Consider the following 12,267-nt stretch of genomic DNA (forward strand, 5'->3'; position numbering starts at 1 on the left):
TTTACGCAATCGAGAGTCTTAAGCTTTAATTAAAGCTCCATTTAAAATTTAATATTTCACATGTAATATTCGTCTCTCTCTCTCTCTCTCTCTCTCTCTCTCTCTCTCTCTCTCTCTCTCTCTCGCTAAAGCGACAAGAAACGATTAAAAATTAAAACGATCGCCGCGTGTCGAGCAGACAAGCTGTCATATTTGTCTCGCCGCTATTTTCAGCTGCCACTAGCAGGACCAAGTTATTCCCACGCTTCTACTAATTGCCCGCTTTCTTGGGTGCATTCGGATCTTCGACTTCATAACCATGCGGCGGTATTGGATTCATCACGGGATTATGAAAGAACGAGTGATTGCCATCGCCCCAAGGAAATGGCTGTGAAAGAGAAAAGGAAGGTATACATGCGGATCTCTTAGCATTTCACGCATCGAATATTCAGAGAATTTGTAAAGTAGATCACGATTGATTTACTATCTATTGCGTGAAGCCTCTGACAGATGAGCAATTTTACGGTTTCTTGATTTCTAGATAGATAAACAAATAATTTTGTCTCGAGTCACTAAAAAAGATTGACTTAAATCTTTTTTAAAAAGAGGAGTAATAAAACTGGAAAATGACTCTGTTCACAGATCCAAAATTAGAAGAAATGGAGTTTTCTTCCATTGTCCTCTCTTTTGCAAATTTTATGAAATATATACTGAAAAAAAGAGTCTGATTGCTTTAATTTGTTGTCAATTGGAATTCTAGTTGAAAATGAACAAATCAGAATTTTCTGATTAAACCTATGATAATTCTAGTTTAGAGATAACCAAAATTCTGATTAATATCTACAGTCAATATCTTATGGTGCGTTTACTTTCAATCAAAAATTTTTCTCAGTGCAGGAAAAATTATAATGAAATTTATTGTATAGGCAAATTGGAGTAAGGTCAGTAGAATTATGGGTCTTCATTAATCGATAACGCTGTCCAACACAATTTTTGCAGTACAAATGTAAATAGACATTTCCGTATTTTTGCCTTATAAAAACAAATCCGTTAACAAAATTTAACTAGCACGTCACAATTTTAAGAAAAGTGGCATCAAAGTAATAAAAAATAATGATTTTGAGGATTTTCATGACGTTGTAGCATTAGTATCAAATTTTTTCTTAAATTTTATTAATATCACGTGAAAGTATCAATTTTCAATTTTATATTGTAAAAAATAAAACGTTAATTTTATTTTAAAGATGTTTAATAGACTATCTGCGACATACAAAATGTTAAAATTAACACAAAAGTGTTTTTGCATGTCTCAGAAAGTCCACTAAACGTCTTTAAGTAAAAATTAACATTTTATTTTTTACAGTGTATAATGCATTTTAATTCATTTCAATGTGATGTGGTGTTTTCGTTTTCAAAATATAACAATTTGAAAAATAATTCTTTTCCTACGTAACACGTGTATCTACAATATATATAACTCGGAAATGAAAAATCATATCAAAACGAATTAAAATGCATTTTAAAACTACAAATTGATATTTTTGCGTGACATTAATGAAATTTAGAAAAAAATAAGATATCGGTGCCACAATGTCACGAAAACTTTCAAATCATCGTTTTTTATTTTTTTCAATCCCATTTTTTTTCAAAATTGTGACTAGTCAAATTTTTGTCCATATTTTTAGTCAAAAATGACCTTTCACATTTGTGTTGCAAAAAAAAAGATAAAATTCTGTCAGACAGTGCAACTGAAACCACCAAAAAAATTGGTCCGGCTATCAAAGAGATACAACAAACTATCATAATAAATAAATGTAACCGAATAAAGATTTAAATTCTAGAATCATCTTGCAAAATTTGAAAAAAATATGGATATAAATTCTTTAAACAGTTGTGCATTGAATATTTGAAAAATAATATTTTCAAAATAGATTGATCAAAATTGATTTGCTTTTTCACTTTCATTGTGCATCAAAAATGCAAAAGCAAATACATATCTTATTGTTCAACTTTATACTTAATCAATGCAATTCGTAATATAAATTCTACAAGAACAATACTATGCGATTTAATGGCAGATCAATAATATCTCATCTTCATATTTGATCAACTCAGTTGCAGAATAGAATAATAAATTTCGTGAGCGATCTACAATCGCTCTGTAATTAATCTGCAATGATTTTATATACGAAATACAATTGTTTGATTCTTCGTCAACGATTAAACTCTCGCTGATAAAGAATCAATCATAAAATTCGACATTTATAAAACGAGATTCACACGAGAATCTAAGTTCAGGCAACCACCGGATTGTAACAGTAGAAAGATTCCTTAAGTCTTATTTCTCTTGACAGTTCTAACAAATGAGACCAACTAGAACCTTAGTCCGACGATACATGTACGGGAGATCCTGGAACGGTTCCCTCGGCTTCTTCGCTTTTTCTTTAACACGTGCATAAGTAACTGCCGACATGATCACGACGATCGGTAACGCGACGCAGAGGGACAGTATACGCCAAAATGCCTGCTTGCGTGGATCTATTCAGAAACAATCGTATTGTTATTTACATATGCGATTGTTAATAATGTATATTGCTAGGAATTTGCACGGCGAAATTAAATTGCATTGCAGCATTGCACTCGGCATCTCTCTTAACGATAAATTAAATTCGTGCCAAATTTTCAATCTATGAAATATTTCTCTTGATGAACGTGCAATATCGAAATAAAGAAGCGAAATATTAAAATAAAGCAAATTCAATTAGATATCGAATTATTACTGATAACATTAATTACTTGTATTCAAATTTTGTTTCAATTTGCAGGAAATTGAGAAAAATATGAATTTGATTAAAGTATATGATATTTAATAACTTTCTCTCCTTTTGCAAATTTTGTATTTAATTTACGTATATTAAAAAAATAATTATGTTATCTTTTATATTTTACACGCGTATATAATAAACGAAATTTATAATAGTTTAAACCCAAAGTTATATTTTTCTAGAGTAACATATGATTTTGTCCTTTCTCATTTTCCTATACATGGAAAAAAACGCTTTTATTGAAGTACCTAAAAATTTAGCCATAGACATCTAAGAATAATTTTGTTTGAAACGTCAAAATTAATTACGTAAGACACTCAAATTCTGAAGAGAATCGCTAGAATGTTAAAACATCTCGCAGCATTGTCATTAACGCATAATTATTTTGATGACCGAACAAAATGATTTTCAGATTTAGCTAAATGATTAAATTCTTTAACAAAACCGTTCTTTTTCGCATATACAGCCTCCATTTCGATCATCGTTCGCATTTCGTTCTAATTTCAAGTCATCTAAATCTCAGCGCCGCAGAATTCCGAGTGCGCCAAGTTACGAATTTATAGAGAAAGTTTATTCGAGAGATACGCTTAAAGGAATTTCCAACATTACCGACGTGCGGGTAATAAATTGATGGCCCACACCGGGGAGGAGGACACGATGGTCTCCACGGCGGAGGGCATGATGGGCAAGGAGGACAGTACTCATCATCCTTCGACGAGGAACATGGATCGGTTTCTCGAGATGTTCGCGAGTCGCAGCCCTTCGATCTCTCGGATATGCCGAGCTTTCGTCGGAAATGTCGAAATGTTAGGCATCGCAAATCGGACAGTCTCCAGATACGAGCGAATGACATCTTTCAACGAATGTTACGTCTCGTGTATCGCCTTACGAATCCTCTTGGTTGCGTTTTCGGATTCTCTCAAGGGAAATTCGAGATGAAAGGCGCAATCGAGACCTAAGGATTCTAACCACAGGGAGGTTTTTTTTTTTAAGGTTACTGTCACGATTATTTCGCGATAGTCCATTGACATGTATGGTTTAACAGCCGGAAAAGTGATTGCATTCAGATTTAGCAGGACGTTTTTATTTTGCAACTGTTGGAAATTTTCTTCGCGTTGATTGGATTATACTTTTAGATCTAGAGAGTGATCCTATCTCAGCAGACAATCATAAAACAGTTACAAAACTGTTGTGTTTTGCTGAACGCGGCCATTGAGTAGCGAATTGCTGAAAATTCAGTATAAACCATACACGTAATCAGGAATAAGATAGGTGTAATATTTCCGTGAATGCGCAGTAGGGAAATAAATTTGGGCTCAAATTTGATTGGTTATTCTAGTATGTTAACGCTATTATTATAGATCTACAATGTTCGCGTTGTATAAAATTCTAAAAAAATGTTTGCACTTAAAACGAGATAAATATACGTTCGGACGTTGAAAAGAGAGAAAGCGAAGGTTACAAAAATACAACAAGAACTTCTAAGATACAAAAAGTACAAGCAATAGACCTATCATTTTCTTCTATCACGAAGTCTGTTTGCTTGTACTTTTTGCACTCAGCATCTTCGCTTTCTCTCTCTTCAATGTCCAAATATATTTATCTCCTTTTAAGAAGAAAAATCTTTTTCTTCTTAAGAGATTTCATACAACGTGAATAGACTTATGGACGTAATAAGAATTGCACATCCCTATGAAGTTGTCACTATCAGTTTAGAAAGAGTGATGTAGCTTGAATATTTCTCTCCTTCTCTTTCTCTTTAACGTAGTCGAGTTGAATAGAGATGCTGATATGTTCAATTATTTCTAATGGAGCAGAGAGATGCTAAAATCACAGGGAATGTATAGTTTATTAGATCTATGGTACGAATAAATAACTGATGCCCGCTCTACCAAGTAGTTAAATTAATTTTTAATCTCGGTTCAATCTATTCTTTATTTTTTTATTAATTCTTAGAAACAGATTGAGAACCAGGATTAAAAAGTTCATCTACATTGATGGAAATGGGCATAGATAAAAAAATGGATATTTTTATGTGCGCAAGAAAACGTAGGATCTATGAAAAACAGAAGATAAACTTGGATTTGTGACATGTGTTATTTGGGTTAAGTAATACGACACTCAATTGCGAAACCCTAAAAGCAACGGTTCGATACTCTTTGTTAAGGCAACGACTAACGAGACGTCGAAGAAAATGTGTCCGTTTAATCCCTCCAGAAGATGAGATTAATGGCAGAGTGCACTTAAGCAGGAAGACGTCGCGCTTACGAACGGATGCGTGATAAACAGGAACATCGCTTAATCCGCACTTTATCGATACGTCACTATGTTTGGACCAGACGGAAGCTGGTAAACAGTCCGCCACCTGCTTTTCTAGATTTTCCAATATTTTCATATTTACCTCTCGCAACACATATTCCTCTTCGATCAAATATTTTCTTGGAAAGCTCGGTCGCAATCGTTTCTTCAAAATAACTTTTTTATCTGAATATAATAATAATAATAATAATACTTGTCATCAGAGTTAATCTGATGAGAAAAAAAAGTATGTAAAATACAATTATATAATTATTATATTATTATTATACATTATTATAATACATAATTGTAATTATAATTTTATAATGTAATTATAAAATAATATGATGATTTTATGATAATATAATAACAAATATATAGTAACATATAATTATTATATAATGTATGCAAAATATTACGACGAAAAAAAACGTTCTGTTCAGATTATAAATCTAATATGAGTGTAAAAAAAGGGTTTCGTATATATTTGTATAACGTTCTCTAAAGAAGCGAGAGGGGTAATATAGGCCTGCACACCTAAATTTAGTCCTAGTCGCAATATCCGGCGTCACTCGCCAAGAAACTATATTTGGCCTTCCATTCCCATAAAGACTGAATATCGAGCGAACGAAGGAAAATAAAATTGTTTGCGAGCCGACGACAAAGGGCTCGAGCTTCAATTCTGCCTCGGAATCTTTCACGTGGCATTTAATTACGTCTCTCAGATGTCGCGAATATTTGTCTTTTCACTTCGCGGTCGACGAATGGGAAATTTTCAGAATTCGATGGAATTGTAATGTCACCGGTCTGACCTTTCGAGAGAAGCGTGGCTCGGATATTCCGGTACGGTATTAATACAATAATTGTGCGAAAATATCAAAGGCTCCGAGCATCGATCACGGCGAATCGTTAAGATTATTATTAACCCCGACAGACATAGGAGTTTTTTTGTCGATAAAAAAAGAACGCCCACTTTTAACTTATTTGCACATTTACCAGAAATGTATCGGCCATCGATTATGCGTCTTTTTTATAAGACTTTCCGTTCCCCGCATTTGTTATAATATTGACCTATATATGGAAAGAGATTTACAATACTTATTCGATTAAACTTCGTAAACTTGATTTTCGACGGAATGGAAATCCATCATGAATTATGCATGATTTCCTTCCCGTTGACGCCTCGTTGATGTTTATTTGTTTTATTGATAAATATGTATGAATATGTGTCCCAAATCGGAGCGCATTATTATTGATCTTAAGATTGTTATTGAGATCCGTATTAATATTTTTTTAAACAGATGTCTGAAATATTATTTTTCTGCTTGTTTGCTTTCTCGCGGATGATAGAGAATTATCCTGCGAACGAGTAGAGACAATGCTGCCAGATTCGCACGGAGCTGCTTTCCTGGGAAACGGGGGTACGTCGATGCGACTTGCGCGGCAACCTTTGACATTTCAAAAGGGCGGGTCGAAGTTTCCTTTTCACCCTCCGAGAGTAGGCACACTCCTGGTGTGACCTAACATCCGGCCGAAATGTGTACGACGCATAAAAGATCTACGTATCAATTTGCTGAACAAATGAGTTTTTGCTTAAAAGGTTAAGACCTTGATGTTCGTTAATTTCCTTCACTTCCTTTTTTCTTCTTTACTTCATATCCTTGATTCTCTCCAGTAATTAAACGTAATGCATCCTCCCCTCCCCCTTGTATTTTCGCAGTGACATTTGCAAATAAAAATAAGACGCAAGCAAAAATATTCCAAATGCATAAGTACCACGATTTCATATATCGCTTAAAAAATATATAAATGTCTCCTTTGCCATTAGAATTCTCAAAAAGCGACTTGTACTGCTTTATTGTAATATGAAGATGTGTTTGCAATTACCATTGCAGCATGAAAAAGATTTCTGCGTTACATTTACTTTATTCTTCCTTGAAATCAAGTATATAGAAGACTTCATAATGTGCACGTTTGACAAAAGAACGATTCTTTTTCAACGAAAAGTAAGAGATAAATTAAAATTTATATCATATTTTTCATACCTTTTAAAATTTTACTGTCAAATAATTAAAGATTATGGTCATTATTCTAATTTTAAACATACCTAGCAAGATACTTGATATAAGATCCGCTCAAAATTAATTCCGAAATACGATTTTGTTATTTATATTTATAAATCTTGATTTATTATTTCTTGATTATTAATTAAATCATTACTAAAATATTATTTATACTTCTAAGACAAATGATATATGTATGATCTATGTATATACTCAATATACTTGTTAAAATAAGGTTTTCATTTTTTGAAGAGATAATATTATTCATTCGTTCATCAAATGTACGACGTATTATACATGTAGCTAGAAATAAGAGAACCCACAACGCGTATGTATAATATAAATATATAATATAAATTTTTTTTTTTTTATACCAAAGATTATTTATTAAATCCTCGTGTGATGTATTCCACAATTTTGCAGAATCAAGAGATCGTTTAAAAAAAATACGCGAAACAATGGATTCAGAGAGTTGGAAGTTTCATGAGAACAAAGCTCTGAAAATAGAAAGAAAAATTCTGAATACGTATAGACCCAAAGAATTAAAGAATCAAGTTGAAAACAGAGAAACGTAAAATCAAGTTAACAACTTATTGGAAAAGTCCTTAAAATAAAAAAAAGTCTATAGGGGTGAAATTCTGCGAAGCAAGAAATTAAGTAAATTTATATATTAATTATAGACCCAAAGAATTAAAGAATCAAGTTGAAAACAGAGAAATGTAAAATCAAGTTAACAACTTATTGGAAAAGTCCTTAAAATAAAAAAAAGTCTATAGGGGTGAAATTCTGCGAAGCAAGAAATTAAGTAAATTTATATATTAATTATAGACCCAAAGAATTAAAGAATCAAGTTGAAAACAGAGAAATGTAAAATCAAGTTAACAACTTATTGGAAAAGTCCTTAAAATAAAAAAAAAGTCTATAGGGATGAAATTCTGCGAAGCAAGAAATTAAGCAAATTTGTATTAATTTATAAATTTATCAGACTTATAGGTCAATGATGAGAGATAAGTGTTAGATAATTTTTCGAGATTTTTCTCTTCAATCCTAATGCATGCTCAATCTTAAAAGCATCTTCTGCATTTATTCTCGTCACGTACTTATTATTAACCGCTAAGAGAGTTTCTCGTTTCGAAGCACGAACGTTGTCGGAAAACAAATCGACCATGCTTCTTGAGTCTCAATTTCTAATTATTGTAGATCATAATTAGTAGTGGACATATGCGGTTTATCATAGCCCATCATTCAGCTGCGCAAACCTAATTGCGTCGCTCGGCACGCGAGATTCTCCGAGGCCGCGTTGTATACATATATGTGGTACATCTCCATTAACCGCAATATAACAACAGGCTTGCCATATCACATAATTAAACAGATAGAATGAATAATTGAAAGTACTAAAGTAGCACTTTTTCTTCAACGAGCTTTCTCTGTAAGTGTTTTCATCACTCATAAGTGATTTTTTTTCTTGATGAAGCTGATATAAAATTATTTCTTTCTTTATATTTATTTGTTTTAATGAATAGAACATTTTTAGGACAATAAAACTAAAAAAAAATAGGATATTTGATATAAATAGAAAAGAAAATGATTAATATGAACGCAAAGATATATATTCGCACTAATATATAGATATAACACGCACTGAGAAAAATTTCTGGTTGAAAATGGATGAGACAGAGAAGATTCCGATCACATCAATTAGAATTCAGGTCAACTAAAATTATAATAGGTTCAATTCGAAAATTCTAATTAATCTATTTTCAAACAGAATTAATGCAATCACTCTTTTAGGTAGAAAAAGAAATAGATAAAGAAATAAATCCTATTATTCTTTATCTTGGAATCTCGTTATCCCCTCTTCACTATTAGGCTATTATTAAACTTTTCTGTTGAAAATTGGGACGAGCCTATACTTAATCGATTTTCCAAATATCTGACGTCATTTATGACGTCTCTTAAAGAGAGAGGGAGATACTAGAAGTTCGCTCTCGTTCAATCGAAGTGACGTCAACATTGTGATGTCCTCCGTCAACTGGAGTAAAATAATAACGAGACACGAGTGCGGTTATTTGCACTGGACACCACGGGCGCGACATTTTCCACAAAGTGGAGCATTAATAGCAAATGTCAAAACGAGTCCCAAGTGTGAAAAGCGAAAAGCGTGATTGCGCGATTGGAAAACGTTTGTTTTCAAAATAATGACAGGGACAGATTAAAAAAGCACGTTAAAAGTAATAAACTATTTTCTTCACTCAAATCGCTCTAAGTTTGTATTAGCGAAAACAAAATTTACGACAAACTGCGACTAATAATCGAAGATTTATAAATCCAAAATTTCTATTAGTCACAGCGACTAAAAAAAATTCTATAACTGATAATAACTACAAATTATATTTAATAAATTTTTATGAGGTAATCTTATTGTACTATATTTACAATTAATAATACAATTAAAAATGCACAAGATCATTTAACAGAAAGTTTATCTGAATGAAAAGTAAGATAAAAACAATTGAAAATATGATATTATAATATTTGAAGAGCTATCCATAAAGCTATATCTGCAATAAAATAAAACGCATAATCATACATAATGAAGATCAAACTAGCAAAAACTTCCTAAAAATAAAACTTGCTAATTACATAATAATATATTTTTTTAATAATGATATAAAAGTGGTTTTATTTATATAATGTGTCTCTAAATTCAAACAAGTGATATTTATCAATTTTATGAAATTAGAACAAACAATTTTCGGATCTAAAATCTAAATCCACAATTTGTTGAAGCAACCATTATAAAATAATTTAGTTGATCTAAAGATTTAACTCAAGGATATGCAAATACAAAGGTCAATGGATTTTGAATTCATGAAGCCAAGTATCTGTGAATCCATGAATATGAACAATTCTGACGATGACTAATCGTCTGAGATGTACGCAGCAACATCAGTGAAATAAATTATAATTCCTAAATCTGTCCTAAGCAATACTACGAGTATTATAAATCACGTTATGTCATAAATTAATTATATTAAGCTAATTAATGACGCTCTGTCTCACAAATACTACGTTTTCTAAGTAGTAAGTAGAATCAATTTCACCGAAGTTCTATATATCTATGATATATAAAATAACTTAAATATTAAAGTAATATTGAGAGAATAAATAAAGGAATCTTTCGAAGTTATTTGGAAAATCGTAATATGAAGTTAGCATCATCTTATGCGCACTTACAACTATGATTTCTAACATCACAAAATCTTCCAACCGATGAAACAGATAATTTTATCGGTAAACACAATAGAATTATTTTATATGATTTTATCTTATTTATCTTCCCGGTTTTCTTTCGAGAAATTTAATATTGTGTAGTGTAATAAATTGGTTAATAATTAATTACTTTTTTTAATATTAGAAACAATATTTTTAATACTCAAAGGAAATAATTAATCACTAACTAATTTAATACTTAGAATATTAAATTTTTCTAAGTTATCATTAATATTCATTAATATTTTTAATTAATAAACTAATAAATTGATATAAAAAATATATATTGTATATATAACAGCTGTGGTCAAATACTCACGTAGGAAAACATTTCCAAGAAAGAAAGAGAAAAAGAGAAAAGGAACAGTCTCTGCATAAAAAATCCTCTCTAAATATTTTTCGCACGTGCTTTCCTTCTTCTTCTTAGCACTTCTTTTCTTCATTCCCGTTCCCTTCTCTAATTCTTTCGTACGTTACTGTCTATCATCATTGATCACCGGAATACAAGCTATAAAATAGCTCAACGACTTACCATGACGATTACGCGCGCCGTTTCGCAATTCGCCGACAATTTTCTGCCGTTCGCCAGACATGCAGTAGATTTGTCGCTCGATTGTACGCACACGTCAAAACACATCAATCGATTGCCAACTTACCGATTCCCCAATAAGCTTCTCGATCGCCGATAGGTGCTCCAATTTTAGGTGTATTCGCGGGGATTTACATACGAACGATCACACGCGACGATCTTGTGGCCGCAAGGTGTTCCCCGGCATTTTCACGCGACGACTCCTCGAACGCGGCCAAGGCAAGACCCTCCGTTGGGATGTAATCTCGGTTGATAAGGCAGCTTCTTCGACGCCTGCGCTGTCGAACAGCAATGCCGTATCTAGTATCTTTGATACAATCGAACGAACAAAAAATGTATGCTTTTGACATCTTTATAGCTTTGTACAATAGCGTTAAAGGCACCTTGAAATGTTCGAATCTTTCAATCTCCTTATATTTTTAGATTCTCGATCTATAAATCTTCGCAAACTTTGAGCGTCCTCGAATTTGTCGTTCAATTCTGTATAAAATTTTCAAGTTCTTCGATTCCATAATGTTATATTTATACTTTCTTTATTATCTATACTTTCAGTTTTTATGTTATATATATATTCAATAGTAATTACGAATTTCTTGACAAATACATATATAAATCCTAATTTAGTAGTATTTTTGAGTTTTCGATCTACGCGAATGTAGATTTTAAGAAGTTCCACATCCTTGAATTTATCAAACGTTTGCACGATTCAACTCTGAAATTTTCAAATTCTTCAATTCCACAATATCATATATACTTTTAATGTGTATATTCAATTTTATATACTTTTTTTTAACAATTATAAGTTTCTTAGAACATTTATACATTGACTAACTGTGATATTTTTTGTTTACCGATATTTAAATGTTTACTTTCAGTCTCCTGTCTTTTTCATCAAACCAATCAACTTTAAAATTGTCGAATTTTTAAATTCTTCAAAATCACCCATTTTACTATTTAACTTTATATATTACACATTTCGGTAATAATTATCAAATTTCTTAAATTGATGTATAAACCACAGTACTATTTTTAATTTCTTAATTTTTAAATCTTTGCGATTTCACTTATGCGTCTTTGAACTTATCAAACATTTAAATTCTAAAATTCTTTTAAAATATATAATGCCTAAATTTGCTTTATAAAAAATAAATCGAACATCTTTTTTCACATTTTTTTACTAATTATTATTTTTATCTATCTTCGAAATCAATCATTATTGAACGAAAGTCATGCAACG

At 31.6% G+C, this 12,267-nt stretch overlaps 2 protein-coding genes across 10 annotated transcripts in view; both read right to left on the reverse strand.

Moving 5' to 3' along the window:
- The window catches only part of LOC108747800 (protein retinal degeneration B), a 34,357-nt gene extending 23,112 nt beyond the window's left edge, over nt 1–11,245 (reverse strand). For all 7 annotated transcript variants that reach the window (XR_001939267.1, XR_001939266.1, XM_018485599.1 and 4 more), the window contains exon 1: nt 11,098–11,245. The gene's annotated coding sequence lies outside the window, so the exon portion shown is untranslated. The remainder of the gene's footprint in view (nt 1–11,097) is intronic.
- LOC108747801 (cytochrome c oxidase subunit 6A1, mitochondrial-like) lies at nt 99–6,271 on the reverse strand. Of its 3 annotated transcripts, none has more exons than XM_018485602.1 (4): nt 6,099–6,271; nt 3,414–3,768; nt 2,360–2,517; nt 99–367 (listed from the first exon to the last, which is right to left on the reverse strand). In XM_018485602.1, the coding sequence occupies exons 2-4, from the start codon at nt 3,655–3,657 to the stop codon at nt 251–253; spliced, it is 519 nt and encodes a 172-aa protein (XP_018341104.1). In that variant the 5' UTR covers nt 3,658–3,768; nt 6,099–6,271; the 3' UTR covers nt 99–250. The 3 variants fall into 3 exon arrangements, with proteins under 3 accessions (XP_018341104.1, XP_018341103.1, XP_018341102.1); XM_018485601.1 differs by lacking the exon at nt 6,099–6,271 and adding an exon at nt 5,073–5,187; XM_018485600.1 differs by lacking the exon at nt 6,099–6,271 and having other exon boundaries at nt 3,414–3,806.
- Nucleotides 11,246–12,267: the final 1,022 nt, after the last annotated feature.

The sequence above is a fragment of the Trachymyrmex septentrionalis genome, unplaced genomic scaffold (genome assembly GCF_001594115.1).
Source record: "Trachymyrmex septentrionalis isolate Tsep2-gDNA-1 unplaced genomic scaffold, Tsep1.0 scaffold20, whole genome shotgun sequence".
In the NCBI taxonomy this organism is placed as follows: domain Eukaryota; kingdom Metazoa; phylum Arthropoda; class Insecta; order Hymenoptera; family Formicidae; genus Trachymyrmex; species Trachymyrmex septentrionalis.

Coding starts and splice junctions, on each gene's coding strand:
- LOC108747801 (XM_018485602.1), bottom strand. CDS start 3,657: ATGTCATTCGCTCGTATCTGGAGACTGTCCGATTTGCGATGCCTAACA. Junction 2,518..3,413: donor AATTTATTACCCGCACGTCG/GTAATGTTGGAA, acceptor GTTTCTGAATAG/ATCCACGCAAGCAGGCATTT. Junction 368..2,359: donor ACATGTATCGTCGGACTAAG/GTTCTAGTTGGT, acceptor TCTCTTTCACAG/CCATTTCCTTGGGGCGATGG.